This window comes from Convolutriloba macropyga, chromosome 1, assembly GCF_964194025.1.
Source record: "Convolutriloba macropyga chromosome 1, txConMacr16.3, whole genome shotgun sequence".
Classification (NCBI taxonomy): Eukaryota; Metazoa; Xenacoelomorpha; order Acoela; family Convolutidae; genus Convolutriloba; species Convolutriloba macropyga.
This window is the reverse complement of record NC_134468.1, coordinates 15,442,832-15,459,976: the sequence shown is the minus strand read 5'-3', so window position 1 is coordinate 15,459,976 and position 17,145 is coordinate 15,442,832. Positions and strand designations below refer to the sequence as shown.

General features: G+C 36.4%; 2 protein-coding genes across 2 annotated transcripts in view; both read right to left on the bottom strand.

Moving 5' to 3' along the window:
• Positions 1-17,145, bottom strand: part of LOC142345871 (uncharacterized) — a 372,085-nt gene that overhangs the window by 192,593 nt on the left and 162,347 nt on the right. The window lies entirely within an intron of this gene.
• LOC142345863 (CD63 antigen-like) lies at positions 2,328-4,005 on the bottom strand. Its single transcript, XM_075398292.1, has 2 exons — positions 3,228-4,005; positions 2,328-2,806 (listed from the first exon to the last, which is right to left on the bottom strand). The coding sequence occupies exons 1-2, from the start codon at positions 3,629-3,631 to the stop codon at positions 2,485-2,487; spliced, it is 726 nt and encodes a 241-aa protein (XP_075254407.1). The 5' UTR covers positions 3,632-4,005; the 3' UTR covers positions 2,328-2,484.

Genomic DNA, 17,145 nt, shown 5'->3' with positions numbered 1-17,145 from the left:
CTGAAATTATCCAGAATATGTTTTACGTCTACAAAAATTAAAACGTAAATTACTTTTTTTTGTGAAAAATTGTTTCGAAGCAATTCAATTCCCAAAGATTTCTTTGAAAACATTGGATCTTGTGACACGGAATCCCTTGTGACACCTTCCCTTGACACCAATAACGTCATATATGACTTGTATTTAACGAAACTAAGTAACAAGTGGACAATGAAAAGACCAGAATTGCGAATGTAAAAAGTGTTTTTTTTATTTTTGAAACAATTGTTTTCAAAGTCAATAAAGCCGTCAGCTATCTACTGATATCAGAATATCGTTAACGAAAAAAATTAAAAAATTCAATTAAATTTTTTAGGAAAGTGGTTTCAAGGCCGTTAAAATCATTATCTTGAGTTTTAGGGATTTTTGAAATGTTAAATTGTGCCTTATTTTGAATTGTCAATAATGTGATAATGTGACAAAACTAGAAAACATGAAAAATGGACAAATACCTAAAAAAAATAAAATGAGAAATCTAGTAGTATCAAAGCGAGAAAATTATAATTTCAGGAGTAAAACCGCAATGAAGATTAGATTTTAATTCGATAGAAAGAAGAATCATTTTTTCTTTGCTGACACTAAGCGACAAGTTGACCAAATTAAGAAAAAAATAAAGGCAGAGTTCAACAAGCCATTATTTAATTAAAAATTATTTGAAATTCAAAACGATCATAAGTTTTCGAGTAAAAAAGCTAGATACATCAATTTGGAGCTGCTTATGAAGCCTATTGGACCTATCACTAATGAGCTTTGATCTGAAATGTTCTGTTCTTTAATTAATATAAAAAATGATCGATTTTTTTTTAAAAAAAAGCCCCACTGATTACAATCCGAATTACTTTTGGATTACAACTGTCCAAAATTGGTCCACAGCCAGCCTTGCTAATCTTGTTCGTTCATTTTTTAAATGTTATAGATGCAGATGATTTTTTATTTAAAAAGGAAAAATAAATGCTGCGTTTTTGATAATTAACGGTTAAAGTTAGCAAAAAAACGGGAAATTTTTGATTTACAGAGCACTCTCAATGGAAGTTGAAGTAAGAATAGCCCCCTTTTGAGTCTAAAAAGATTGTGTTAGTAGTTTTTGGGTGTGTACTTCCTGCAAATTTAATCGAAGTGGACCAAAGAAGCTTATTTTGTGCTATTTTTGAGCTAAAGCCTGAATTTTAAAATATTTAGCCAAAATTTTTGCAAAAAATTAAATGAAAATAGTCAACAACACTTTTTTGTCTTCAAAAATAAAATCAACAACACTAGTCTTAAAAATTTTAACAAATGTTTGTAAAATTGACGAAATTTTAGGCAAAAATCCGGAAAATGTGAACAATAACGTAAAAAATCGGTCTAATATTCAAAAAAATAAACATCGGTAACTCGCTTTAGAAAACAAAATTCAAGAAAATCTTTTAACTTCCATATTCTACGCTTGGCGGGTTTTTTAATGATACCACACAACTCTCTACGACGAATATATCGATCGGTCAAAATTGACTGAACAAAACAACACATTTTAGTATACAGTCCCCCCCCCCTCAAGAGCAATTAGTGTGACTACACCACTCAACCCTAAGTCTTAGGTTTTCTCGCGTCTTCAGCTTTTGGTCAAATTTTCCATTTCTTTTCAACATCGAAGCCATTGAAAGTTTCAGAAACGTTTAATTGAAAACTGAAGCTACATTTCAGGAACTCTAAAACAGCGTTTCATTTTCTCTAAGGTACCGCAAACAAAAATCCGTTGCATATTACTTTCAATATAAGACTAAATTTTTCAAATAAAATGTCATTCCAATAGCTCCATTTCGCTTTGTATTCCTTTTTTTATTTGTAAACGTTTTTCACTGCCAGTATAAGCCAGAACTCCTGAGAGCTGCTTGTATCTTCGTACATGTTTTGAGAATTAGAAGCATTACTTGATCATTAAAAAACTGATTGTGAAAAATAGCGCGCTAATGATCACTTAATGAGCGGTACAGATTGCCCATGATCAACAATTTTGGTTCATTTAATGATGAGACTTGAGCTCTTTAATGATCAAAACCGAAGGCGCTTTGTGTGTTTTTGAATGGTGCACACTTCGACCCGGGAGCGATTGTGAACTAGAGATTAACTTTTGGGCAATGAGTCCAAGTTGACATCCACGAATTACAATTTGAGATTTTTTTTTGAAAAATCCTTGGTTGTCAGCACAGATTGTATATCTTCGTGATGGATTTCTGGCTCGGCAAAAGCCGAAACAGCTTAGATCTCGAGATTTGAGCGTTGAGCCTTGAAACACGATAAACTACGAGTGGTAATCAAAAATCTTTAATTTGTTCTGCCATCTAAATCATCTCCTCATTATACATAAAGACTATGTACAAACCAAGTTCATAAACATAGACGGAAATAATAGGATGAGTCCCTTCAATCTTTAATAATTTTTCTAATTTATCAGACGACTACCATCTATTCCACTTGCTCGTAATCCCTGAACGCATTTCCGAGACAACATCCTGCCATGATTCCCACGATCTGGATCAGACCCAGAATGATGGCGACCAGACCCAGTGCAACCAGACTGTCGTCGAGTTTATCCTCGACTGCCTTTTTGCAGTCCAGTTGGAAGATGTCATTGGAAGTGAAACTGGTGATGTTGGATCCGCACCCATCCGATTGTTCCACACAGCATGAGTCGGGCACTTGGGTTGCGTTGAAGATTATCTCCCACGACGCAGGCCCAGTTGCGTTGCCACAGCAGTCCAGGTTCTCTTGCAGCGAATCCCAGGCTCTGCAATGGAATTAAGGAGAAGTGATGGAAAAGCAACAGACTATTACCCCTCATTTTTTCAATGTGTACTATTGAAAATGGCCAGCTCTAATTAGAAATATATTTAAATATTTTATGTTGCTCAAAACTTTAAAATACCAGAGGTCTGTGTTCATTCGGTCATTCGAGTGTATTTTTTTACATACTTTGTTCAAAAACATATTCGCTTTCAGTGGTTTTAAGGTGGATTTGTGAACGTACACGTTTATTTCTAATGTTTTTTTGATAATTCCTCGACTCGGGAATGTCACGGGATCCAGAATGAAAGTGATTCATAGGGCCAATCATCTATTACGCCTTTATATCATGAACTTCCTGTTTCAGAACAGACATCCACCAAGAAAGCATTGAGAATTCACAATAAGATCAAAACCAAACTAACTTAGCTGTGTTTGTGTCAGCGGAGTAGTCGTCCATCGTGTTATCCAAACTGTCCGAGAACAGGTCTGCGATGTGGTCTCGGTTCACCATGGCATAGATGCCGATCGCAATCTGGACCAACAGCAGGATCAGGATTGCCACTGCGTAGGCATACATCATCCAGTGTGACTTCCTGTATGCTCCACAACATCCCAGAAATCCGACCAAGAAGACTATGAATCCGATTGCTATGAAGAAACCTGAGATGCTCATGACTGAATCTACGTCGAAGTCTTTGAAGTCGGACACAGACACGATTGCATAGATCCCCATGGCTACTAGGATGACGCCGATTGCGAAAAAGGCGACGTTGAACACGAACAGAAACATTCGCAAAAGTTGCTCCGAACACGATAAGCTGGCCATTTTGGTAGAAATCTAACAAAATTAATATAACTTCTACGAGAGTGAATATAAGATTGATTTCAATCAGTTTTCAAGAACTTCTGTTCAGTTTTCTCTTGGCGTGTACGATTTGGCGTTAGTTTGTAAAGCGTGAGCGTTACGTTAAGACAACGTTTTTTTGGCTGTTGTTTCAACAAAATGAAGATAATGACTTTAAAATCCGACGGGACAAAACACAGCAAAGTTTGAATGCAAAACAGAGCTAACTTTTTCAATAAGTTAGAACGCAATCTGCTCCAAAATAATTTAATTGAACGTTGTATAAAAACTTGTTGTATTACCGACGAGTGAAAATAAAATCTGTGTGCGTGGTACGAAGCTTTCGAACGCTGTAAAAGTTTAATAAAGCTGCTGAGCTTTAACTTAGTTTGAGGTTGAAGTATGAACTGAATTAATTGTTAGTCATTTTTTGGCAAGCTAGTTATGGCTTTTGGCGTTTATGTGTGGTCGGCTCATTTTTATATTTTCTTTCATTTGGTTGTAGTTAATTAAAACAGCAATAATAATTAATTAAGTGTGCATTACTCTCATGCGGACTCATGAAAAAAGCATTTTTCGTATGTTAATTAAGGCGCAAGCATTTCGATTCAAGGAATCAATAAATCTAAAGAGTGAATGAACTTGTACTCTTCCCAGCACCAACTCGAAATGAGATATTAGTGAGCTCATTTTTTTCATAAAAGTTTTTCGTTCATTAATTGGTTCAATACTTTAAAATAATTGTGGTTCTGTGGTTACTTTTTACACAGACCCCCTACCACAAAAAATGAAAAAAAAATATGAAAAACCACTGACGACAGTGGAAAAACCTCAAAACTTATGAATGAAGCATTCGAGAGATATAACGCTTTCTCACGCATTTCTCGGCCACTGGTGCTGTTTCATGGTGTAAAAAAGATGAGTTATCTAAATACTTTAACGTGTTTAGGTTACTTAATGTACAATGTTTTATTGTATCATAAAATCATATAACTTGAACGCGAATTTTGAAGTGTCCTCTGCCAACACGAAAACTTGTTCACAAAATCTTTAATGTCTTCATTTGTTCTACAAACTGAAGTATTAAATGTCAACTGTATGGTAACAAAAGTAGTCTAAGGAGACTAATATTTAAATTTTCTAAACAAAAAAAACATCAAAAACTTATTTTTTAAAAAATCTGGAATTTACCAACCTGCCGACCATTTGAAAAAACTTTATTGCATAGTTGGTTAAAAAAATTTGGCTAAAAACTGCTCGAGTAATTGTATTCGTGGTACTGAACGTTTCCTCATTTAAACTTATTAGCATACGATGAAGTGATTAATTTTGCTGCATTTGGTAGACGACTTACAAACCTCATTTTACAACTTGTGGATCTTTTCTGCTAGCGCCCCCCAGCCCTATATAGCCAATAATTTAGCACCCCCCAAAATCTAAAATTTTCGGGAAATATAAGACCAATATTTGCATTTCATTGAAACAAGAGTGTCTAGTGGATTGAAGGCACTTTTAGAACAGTTTCCTCAAAAAATTTTAAAAATCGAACCCTTATTGTAGCCGATAAAACCAAAAATGATATAATACAAAATATTGTATGATGCTTACTTCGTATACAAGAAATTTTGGTTGAAATACGTAATACTTTCAAACTATAGCTGGGGTATTTTTTTGATAAATGCATATTGTTCATACATCTTTATGTATAAACATACTTAGCTTTACAGTATGTTTAAACATGTACAAATGTGGGATGTCAAATTAAAGAGGGGGCGCTAGCAGAAAAGATCCCAACGTTTTAGCAGGCTGCAAGAAAATAAATTTGGCTCCGATAATGTAACAATCAAATATATATATATATATATATATATATATATATATATATACATAAATATATATATATATATATATATATATATATATAACAGTCTGTTTATATACCGTTGACATCAATTGCAAAGTTTACAAAAAATGTAATTATTTTTACGAGGAAGGTTGACATTGAATATACAAAATGTCAAAAACGAATCCTTATCATACGAAAAGCAAAATATAATTTCTTTTCTTATCTTGCTGGCGTAAGTTCCACAGTCTTATCCACAATCAGTTGTCATTTGATAACACAAAAACTGTAAAAACACGAAAACCCAAAAAATGGCTAAATTATGTTGGGGTCACGGTTTTCACAAATAAGAATTATTCATCGGTCAAAATTGATAACATTAATTGAATTAAAGCATGGTAATTAATGAAAAATTTGGTCTCGACACTTTGAAAGCTTCTGCAGGTCCGAACTTTTATAAATTTAACCATAAAAACATAAAACCTTTGTTTCTAAAATCAAGCCCTACTTTTGAACTAAACGTTTGATTTTATTTCCTTTAAAAATTCCTGCTCATTTTTCGAAGAATCAAATTCTTTTCTCAACCGGATATCATTAGCTGGGAATAATTCAGAAAGCTACGGCATTAAGTATATAAGGTTTTTTTTGCCAAAATTGATTAGGTTTTTCTAAACAATATTGACGCAAATACAAACGTTAATGCATTGTTTGATTATCCATATGAAATTAAGCGCCTAAAAACAGCAGAAAAAATCTGAGCTTTAATGCTTGGAAAACTTTGCAATACTTTTACTTATAACTGGATGGGTTTTTTGACAAAAATTTTGCAACCATTTTGGTAAGAGGTTTATATAGAAGATAAAACCAATTAATTTTTTACGGACAAATTAGGGCCACCTATTTTGGAAAACCAATTATTATTCTAAACTAGAAGCTAACCAAAAAAAACGACCTTTCACGTTAATCAGCACCGATGTGTGTTTTAAAATGACTAAATTGACAAGTACTTCTTTGGATACAGAAACAACTACCATTTTTATTTGAATATGATCAGTGCTGTGAAAAGGTGTGCTACAATTTGGAGAATTTTTTGCAAATTCTCTATATTATCTCGTTTTTTATTCACTCTGAAAACAGCAAACAGGTCTCTGACAAGAAAATTTTGCATATACCTTTTATTATCCAATATTTACTAAAAAAATGGCAAAACGAATTGACAAGAAAATTTTTGAGATACTAATTCTTAAACAATTTTCGTTTTAAACTTCATAAAAATCAAAAAGCACTAAATGTAAGTTTTCAAAATTGGTAAATCTGTAAAATCATGTGTTCTCACAACCTCAATATTTAATATACCAATCAGATCGAACTAAAAAGAAGTCTAATCAATTATGACCTGCGCAATTGTTAATTGTGGATTGAGAACAGAATTAGTAGTTTTACCACTACTGACGTCACGGCTCACAAAAAAACTACGTGGCCCAATTGGGTTTGAAAATTGTACTAAAAATTGATGAAAATGTTTTGGTCTAATCGAACGTTCAAACCTGTGCAAAATGGTTACCTTCTCTATCAACACAAAAATTGTCGCATTTTCCGTAGCATTTGTCAGCGGTTGAAGTATAGCCTTTTCATCAAAAAGAGAACTGACGCTAAATGAGAAAAGGTGACGGAGATTTAGCACTGTTGTCCACAAAAGGTCAAAGCATCCTCAAATTTATCAAATCTAACTTTTGCAACATATGCTCGACCTTAAAACATGCCTACTTTGCGTTGCGCCAATGAATTTTGTTTGTAACAAACGAAATAACCAGAGAACTGGCTGGTCGAATTTCAAATGCAGGCACTTGGACACTGAAGCAGCCAATGTCAACAACAACATAAATATTTCAGCTTTCAACTTCATCTATTATGTTTATTTGCTTCTAAAATAAATACATCAACTTGTACCTGTAACTAATCCAACTGAATTCAATTCAAATTAATTTAAGCTTTCAAAATACTTCAATTTTCCAAGTAGCAGCCATGAGTGAGTTAAAATTCACTTTACGGGGTAAGATGTGCAGTTAACAGAGTTGTGCCTATAGGGCAAGAAATTATTTCACTAAAAATCAAATGTTAACCTTTTACAATGCCTATATGAATCCTCAATAGAATATGGTCTTTAAAAATACGCAAACACTTAAAAGACACATCTTGACGAAATTTATAAGATTAAAAAAAGAATATGTAGTGTCATTTTCTTTAAACGAAAAACGGTTGCGATTAGGAATATCATGACAAAATATATCATCTTCTTACCGTTTGTGAACTTTTTGCTAATAATATTTTCAAATTTATGTTCGACGAACTCAGAAAACCTGAGTCAGCTTATTTAAAATTAGATTCGCTCAGCAACCATCGTGATACAAGAAGCGTCTCGCACAAACTTTTACCTGTACCCAATTCAAAAACATTAAAAATTCACTGCGGATCAAAGTTATCGTAGCGTACAATTTCGCGCAAGAAAATAATTTAATTCCTGAAAGCATAAGAGAACTGACTCCAGGTCAGCTCGGAACTTTTTTAAGATTCTTTACTTACCAATATATTCAGGATAGCTATGAAGTGTTCAATTTATTTTTTTGACTTCCTGTAATTTCAATTGGTTTTCTTAAATATTATACCGGGTTCTTGCTAAATGAGGCTGTAGTCTCTTCAAGGGTCCGTCCAAGCGTAACCTCTTTTAATTAAATTTTGTTTTGTTTAATTAATGTTCTGTAGCTGGTAAATGAAATTCAATTCAATTCTGTAGTGAAACATATATTCTAGACTTTTGGTTGCTCATATTTGGTTGCGACTTCTTGTCAGATGTTTTTGGGAAAGAGTAACTCTCAGGTTTTTGGCGGTAGTTTTAATCATCATCAAATGTCATGCTTTTTTTGAGTTCCAAGGTCATTGGGAACATGCTCCAAGAAGGAGGGCAGGGGTTGGAGATCATCTTGATTGTCGTTTGATCCGATATCCTTGAACCTATTTAATTAGAATGAAAATACTGTAAGGGCAATAACATCAAAGGGGGTGGATGTAGCTCATGTTGCCTAAGACCGAAGCGAAAAATTTGAATTAAAAAACTACGGGGAAAAAACCCGTGCGAGGCCGGCGACCGGACGCACGAACGAGCCGTAAGCCGTTTTTACTTTGGCAACTCGTACTTCACCGTCTCGCCCAGGGGATGTTTCCACAACTCTTCCGAGGGGCCAGATTCCTCTCGGCGTCAAGTCCTTGAGTACCCACACAACATCTCCAACTTTCACAGGAGGCTGGTTGTTGTCTGTCCATTTACGTCTCTTGAGTAACGTCGGCAGGTACTCCTTAATCAAACGCCGCCACACGTGGTTCATCAACTGCTGCACGTGCTTCCAGTTCTTGAAACTAGCTGGCTGTTGGTCTGCAAAGTTTCCGGGTGGCAAGGAACTGTAAGGGCGTTGAATGAGGAAATGGTTAGGAGTGAGTGGTTCTTCGTTTTCAGGCTGATCAGCAACGTTTGTCAGGGGTCTGGAATTCAGGATTGCCTCGACTTCTACCATTATTGTCTCAAAGATGTCGAAGGAGAGACGCTTAGATCCTAGAATGATTAAGAGTGTCCTTTTGGCGCTCTGAATCAATCGCTCCCACACGCCACCGAAATGAGGGCCGTATGGTGGGTTAAATTTCCATGTGGTTTTGACTGCAGCTAGGGCTTTATAAATCTTGTCTTTGTCTAAAGCCTTAACCGACTTCTTCAGCTCTTCGGAGGCGCCAACAAATGTTTTTCCGTTATCGCTGTACAATAAAATAGGTTGGCATCTTCGGCAGGTGAATCGTCGATATGCATTGAGGAAGGTGTCTGTATTTAAATCTGGACATGTTTCTAAATGGACTGCTCGCGTAACGAGGCATGTAAAAATAAGTCCATAATGTTTCTCGATTTTGCCTTGTTTGTCCTCAATATAAAACGGGCCAAAAAAGTCCAGTCCTGTGTTGGCAAACGGAAATTTGGTTTCTTCTGTGGGGAAGCGGAAAGCAGGAAGTGGGGCCATTCTTGGTTGTATATTTTGAGTGTCAAAACGGCGACACAGAAAACATCGGTATTTTATTGAAAGTAGTGTTTTTCGAAGTCCAATGACGTAGTAGCGTTGTTGTACGAATGCTTTGACCGGTTCTGTTGCTTGATGAGCACAAATTCTGTGTGCATGTTCAAGGTATAGTCTCGCAATCTATTCCTTTGCGTCCAAGATTATTGGACATTTTTCGATCTCCAATTCTGTTGGAGCAAATAAGAGACGGCCACTAGATCGTAGGAGTCCGTTTTGGTCAATTATCGGATTTAAGCTTCTCAATTTGCTCTTGGCGTCTAATTTTTGTGTGCTTTTTAATGCGTTGATTGTTGAGGAAAAAGTATTGTTTTGAGACAACTTTAGCAGAAAATTATGAGATAAACAAACATCATCTTTTGTGTATTGGCTTTTGTCGGAACGATTCTTCTTAGCTCTGTAAATTAAATTGAAGACAGTTGCGAGGGTTAAAAGTAGCTTATTCCATGTTGAAAAGCGGTTTGGGTCTAGAACAGGTTTGATTGGTGTTTTTGTATTTCTGGTTACGGCACCTACGGTTGAAATCTTTTTCAAATCTTTCCAAGAACTTTCAGTGTTTTGCAAAAATTGGGGCGCTGTAAGCCATTTCGGGGGGATTTCTGATGGCTCAAGGCCACGCGTTCCATGGTCGGCTGGATTAAAATTAGTTGGGACATGATTCCACTCATCAGTTTAGTTGTTTTCTTAATTTCTTCGAGTCGATTTGAGACGAAAACGTTTTGTTTCTTAGTTGAACTGATCCAATCTAAGACAACACGACTATCAGTCCACAAGTAGACTTTTTCAAATTTTAATGTCATTTCGGTTTCTATCAATGTGCGGAGGCGTGTACCTAAAACGGCTGCTTCGAGTTCTAATTTTGGCACACTAATTTGTTTTATTGGTGCAACTTTGCATTTTCCAAGCAGAAAAGATGTTTGAAAGATTTCGTCCTGTTTTTGGGTGCGAATGTAAGCAACTGCTGACAATGCAACGGTTGAGGCGTCAACAAAGACATGGAGCTGGTGATTATTTTCCTGATTCGTTGAGGAGTTCAACCATCTGGGGATTTCGATATCAGGCATTGCAAAGTAACTATCAAGCACTTTTTGTAGGTTGGAATGAAGTTCTACGGGAAGTGGTTCATCCCATTTCTTGCCTAGCTTCCAGACTTGTTGTAAAAGCATTTTGATTCTAATTGTGAGCGGGGACAAAATTCCTAGGGGATCGAAAATTGTTGATACTAAGCTGAACATTTTCCTTTGTGTATACTCACTTGCATTTCGGGGAAATTGATCTAATGTCTTCATTAGAAAACAGTCATTTCTGGTATTCCATTTCTGTCCGAGGACTCTATTGATCTCTTTCAGTTCATCTCGATCTTCTTGCTCAATGAACCTTAGGGCTTCATGTTTGTTTGACACAAATTTTGTCAAGCGAAAGCCACCTTTATGAAGGCTATCTTTAGTCTGGTTAATGGTTTCAGTAGCTTCTTCTATAGACGACAAAGAATGGATATAGTCATCCATATAAAAATGGTTCTTTATTGCATTAACTGCTTTTGGAAATTCAATTGCATTATCTTCTGCGCAACGGTTCAGAACGAAAATTGCACAAAATGGGGAGCAGGTTGCTCCAAAAATTAATCTGGTGAACTGGTATTGGTTAACCATCTCTTCATTGGGCCAGAGAAAGCGTAATGCAGATTGGTCCTCATGCCTTATTGCTATCTGCATGAACATGCCTTCGATATCAGAGAGAATGGCAACTGGGTTTTCACGAAATCTCAGAAGAATTCCTACCAAGTTGTTCAGCAAATCTGGTCCTGTGATCAAATTGGAGTTCAAAGATTGTCCTCTAAACTTGGCCGCAGCATTTGCTACTCTGCGCACTTTTCCGGGCTTGTTTGGATTAACCACCGGGTGATGAGGCAAATACCACATTTTCTCGGGCTCTGGCTGCTGCATTTCAACTGGCTTGACATAAAATTTTTGAAGATCTGTATTGAGAGTTTGCTCATACAACTCTTTCAATTGGAGGTCATTACTGAGTCGCTTCTGAAGACTTTTCAGCTGGCTGAGAGCTGCAAAATAATTATTTTCAATTGTCAATGGTTTTTTCCAAGGCAGTCCAATTTCGTACCTCTCACCATTGTAGCTGATTGTCTTGTTCAATATATCAAGGGCTTCCTTGTCAACGGGATTTTTAGATTCAGGCTCGGGTTGAGTTCCTTCAGCTTCAATTTTCCAGAATTGCTCAAGCAATTCATCAAGAGGCTGATCGTCGGAGCTTCTTCGTGATACGTGGTACACGTACTGTTTCTGCTGGTGAGATCGTTGTTTGGGTTGCTTTTGCACTCTTTCATACTCTCCAGCTAGGGTCCATCCAAGCCTCGTCTTTACGCCGAAAGGCTGGTTTTTAGTTGCCGGGATGACTTCAACTGGATGTGTGAAAGCAAAAGTGTTTATTCCCAAAAGGGCACCGATTTTGCCTTCAGCTATTTCTGGGAAGTGAATGTGACGGAGTTCTTTGAATGCATCGCAAAGTTGGTTGAGTTCAAATGTATTAGCTGGTGCTACATTTAAACAAGGAGTGCTATAAGTGGTTGTAATTTGAAACTTTTGATCCAAATTTTTGTAGGATGCAACTGTCACTTGTTCAGAAATTTTTGAAAGTGGCATATCATGCTCTGTGTTAAGATACTGAAGCGTAGTTGCTTCTTGATCTTCGCATGGAAGAGCAAGGAACTCCGTGATTTTGTCAAGTATGAAAGTAAATTGGCTCCCTGGATCGATCAGAGCGTACGTATCGAAAGCTTTTTTGCCGTTTAGAAAAGATACTGGGATAAGTTGAAGTTGTTCGAACCATTCTTTTGGTGTAGACTGTAGATGATTCACGCTAAAACTTTGGTTGGCATTGTTCAAATTAGCGCGCTGAAATTGATTCTGATTTTTGTTTGCAAAAGACTGTCCGTAGCGGCTCTTTTGTGATTTGGATGCGGCGCTTGTGTTGTTGTTACTTCCTGGTTCACATTGCTGTTTGACAAGCTGATTTGCTTGGTTGGTAACACTTGTACCTGTGGAATTGCTGGTGGCAAAAGCAGCTGGAGGACGCTTGATAATTTTACCAGGGTCATGCAGTGTTGTGTGGTGGTATCCGCTGAATGTTTGGCAGCGTTTTGTTGATGGGCAGTTTTGCTTCTTGTGTTTATTGCTCAAACAGTTCGAGCAAAGATGGCTCTTGCTTACAATGTCAAATCGCTGGTTTGGGCTGCATCTTTGGTAATCGGGACAGGTCGCTAGTATATGGTTTCCTCGACATTTTTCGCAAGAACGCTTTGGTTGATTTGAGTTGTTTATGGGTGGAAATGGTGGAGCGCTAGGTGGTTTCACATTACCGCTACTGCTTATTGCTGTTGACTGATTTAGGCTAGTCGGCTGTGCTGGAAAGCCTGAATTTTGGATACTAAAATTTCTTGAGTGATTAACGCTGTTGTTCAAATTTCCAGAGATACTAAAGTTGTTTCTACGAAGGTTATTTTGCTGGAAGTTTTCGCGGTTTATCTTATCGTACACATGTGCTTGAACCTCTAACCATTTCTGAAATTCAACTAAAGTAGCTGGTGTTTGGATTGATGTAACGGTGTGCTCTGTCCATTTGAGGAGGATGTTATGCGGGACTTTTTCTTTAGCTTTCTTCATAAGTGTTGAGCTCTGTAGGTCCGCTGTGTATCCCAGGTATTGGAAAGCTTGCACTAAACGTTTCAAGAACAAAGCAAAGGCCACAAAATTTTGCTTGTTATAGTCATTAGTTGATTTCCAGTTTTCCAATTGATTTATGAAGGCGTTCACCACTATTGTAGGATCACCAAAATATGACATTAGTTCGTTTAATGCTGTGCTATAATAAGCAGGATCACACGAATAAGCTTGGATTACATCTTTTGCTTTGCCAGTAACTGCATTTTGCAAATAGGTAATACGATGTGTGTCGGTGATACTGGTGTTGTTATGTACGAGGCAAAAAAAGTTATTTATCCATTCGTGGTACTTCAATGGGTTGCCATTAAAGTTTTGAATTGTAAGAGGTGGTAACTTTATTGAATGTTTACTTGTTGAATTCTGGCAATATGGAGCTGTGTTTGAGGTCCACGGTAAAGAATTGATTTCAAATGAAGGGTTTTTGAACCTTTCATTTGATATTGGATTCAATACGCAGGAAAATTGATGTGAATGTGGTAATTGTGGCTGGGGATTTTGCTCTACTGAAGGCAGTGCTTGTGGGGGAAACGTTGAGATTGAAGGAGCAATTGGAACACTTTCAGTTATTGTTTTTGAACAGGCGGTTTGATGAACACCGAATGGGTTAACAGGCTCAATGCCTACGGTATTGAATTGTGACTGTAGCTGGAATTGAGTGAAGTTTCCAGGTAATTTTTATTCTCTGTGTTTTTTGATTCCTGTCTATTATGCAATGGTAAAGAAAATATGTTAGATGTTTGAAAATTGTTTGGGTTTTGGCAGGAATTTTCGGAGAACTGATTTAGGTTTGTCATTGTGTTACTCAGTTCATTTGGTTGTTTTCTCTGTTGCGGATCAAAATCTAGATTCTGTGCTTTTTCTTGACTGTAATATTTGACAGAACTGGGATTGATCAAGCGGGGATTATGTGTTCCTTGGAATTGGGAACAACCCATGTTCTTTGGTTCAAACGTTTGCGCCTGAAACCGTTCCTCGGCGATATCTCGAGAAAATTCAGATAACATATTTTTTGACTGTAATTGATTATTAAGGTTTTCCAGAGGAAAACGATTTTGAAAGTTATTTTGCGTGCTTACAAAACTGAGTGGCTGGATTGAATCATTGTCTGCTTTAAACTGCTGCTGTTTGACTGTAAAAATATCAACAGCAGATAACGTTGTATCACTGAGAGCAAAACGATCGGGAGTTTTTGCGACGGTCGTCTCAGGTTTCGCAAAATATCTATCCGGATCTTTTACTTCTGTTTTGGATTCCAATGTGTTATCGATGTTAATTGGTCTGAATAAACTTGCTGTACTCATTCCCATAGAAAGCGGATTCTCATTGTTGCCATTTAAAAACTTTGACAACATTGGTTTGGTCGTGTGGAATTCAGACAAAAACAGTGATGGTTTCTCCGATCTCGGTGGTAAAGGTGGTGTTTTGTTGGAGAATGATGAACGTTCTGGGTTGCTTGCTTCTGGAATCTCGTTCATTGATGGCGAGCATCTCCGTGAGGTTGGATATCTGGCAGTCGTATGGGTTGTTACACTGACATCATCGCGTATCCTAGTTGAAGATTGGCTGAGTAGTCCATCGTCATCTAAACTGTCAATTTCGTGTTCAAATTTCTCTAGACGTGACAGAAGGTTTGAATATCGTTCCATGACAGATGAAGTACTGCTGGAGTTCGGGCTTTCTTTTAACACGGCATCAAGTGTTGTTTTCAGCTCCTCAACATTTGATTTTGCTTTATTGATGAGCAGGGTGAGTGATCTGAAACTCTTTCGCTGATCAATGGCAGATTGTAAGAGGTCCAGCTTGCTTTTCAAACTCAGCTCTGCAATTTTGAATTTGTTTAAGGCGTACTGACAACTTTGACTGTTCTTCTTTGTCATCTTGCTCTTGTTGGTCTTTTTCGTACTAACAGGTAAAAACGGCTTCGATACCGGAGCGACGCAAATTTCAAAGTTGAAAAACAATGTTTATGACGCTGTGAGGCTAATCAGCCCCAGGTTTTGTTTTTGTTGAAAATTACGACGCAACTTTTCTGGAAAATAGAATCCAAAAATTATATTGTTTTTTTTGTGCTAAATCTAGCTAGTTTTATCTAAAAAAAAGAAAAATAAACGTGCGCGCGCGCTTGTTTCGTTATTTCAATAAACACGACCAAATAATTGCTAAAACTTGGGGAAATTAAGATTTCCTTATGAATATAATAAGTGTATGGCTCTTGAATAGTTTTCTGTTACAATCTTTTACAAGTACAAAACCTTTTTTGAAAAAGGAACAAAAGAATGCTTAGAGGCTGCTACTGCTTAGTACCTGTGTTGAAAATGTTTAAAAGTTTTTTTTTTATTGCGGTGCGAATAGGCAACGTGAGCTACAGACAATCAGACAAGACAACTCGACTTGTACTGGGGCTCGTTTGAAATTCTTTCCTCTTAAATTGAACTGCTTGCTTCTTGTTTTCTTTTCAAAACTTTTGAAATCTTTACTTTGAGAATTCCATCCGCCCTTGTGACTGCTGACACTAAGTTTTGAAGATCATCTACTATGGTAACTACTGACACCAAAAATACTCTCTCCTTCTATCTGGTGACTACTGAGACCGAAAAGAGGGGCAAAGGGACTTCTTTCGGCAACTTCTGAGACCGCGGACAAAAAAGGAAGAGACGTTTGAGTTATCCTCAAGGAAGTAATTGTGTGAGCAAAATTAAGTGGGGAAATTTTTCGGGCTTTTGATTTTCTTGCTTTTGATCTAATGAGAAAAATGTTCTTAATTTTTCCTCTTTTTTGTTTTTTTTTTTTGAAGTTGTTTTCAGTGCATACTACCCCATTAACTAAGCGCGCGGCTAGTAGTATGCACAAATTGAAAGCAAAAATGTGATTGTCTGGTTTTCTTAAGAATAAAGTTTTGCAAAAGCGACAAAATTTATTTATCAGCTTGCTTTGAAATAAACTGAGGGGGTGCGATCAACAGGTTTTCTGGGACTAATAAATGTTTTAACCAAAGCTTTCGGAAAACGTTTTTAATTTTTTTTTTGAGTGAAAGAAGCAATTTTGCCAATTTTATGTTGCCTCTTTTCTAAAAGTAAAATCGAAATAATAATTTTGAAGCTTGTATTATAACAAACTGAGGGGGTTCAATGAAAAGGTTTTCTTAGATCTACTAATTGTATCTATCAAAACGTCAACAAAAGTTGTTTTTTTTTTTGAGTTTTTTGAGTCTAAGAAGCAAATTTGCCAATTTTATGTTGCCTCTTTATTGAAATGCAAAATGGATAAACTAAGTTTGAAACTTGTATTACAGCAGACTGAGGGAGCCCAATCAATATGTCTTCTTGGATCTACTAATTGTTTATATCATAACGTAAAGAAAACGTTTTTTGAATTTTTAAAGTCAAAGATGCAATTTTTGCCAAATTCTAGTTGCCTCTTTGTTAAAGTGCAAAACCCATAAACTAACTTTAAAACTGGTATAATAACAAACTGAGGGGGCCCAATCAATAGGTTTTCTTGAACCTACTAATTGTTTATATCATAACGTAAAGAAAACGTTTTTTGAATTTTTAAAGTCAAAGATGCAATTTTTGCCAAATTCTAGTTGCCTCTTTGTTAAAGCGCAAAACCCATAAACTAACTTTAAAACTGGTATAATAACAAACTGAGGGGGCCCAATCAATAAGTTTTCTTGAACCTACTAATTGTTTATATCATAACGTAAAGAAAACGTTTTTTGAATTTTTAAAGTCAAAGATGCAATTTTTGCCAAATTCTAGTTGCCTCTTTGTTAAAGTGCAAAACCCATAAACTAAC

Bases quoted from the DNA above. Each gene is read 5' to 3' on its own strand.
- LOC142345863 (XM_075398292.1), bottom strand. From the start codon at position 3,631: ATGGCCAGCTTATCGTGTTCGGAGCAACTTTTGCGAATGTTTCTGTTC. The intron at 2,807-3,227 runs GTTAGTTTGGTT...ATTCCATTGCAG, and splicing joins GCTGACACAAACACAGCTAA to AGCCTGGGATTCGCTGCAAG.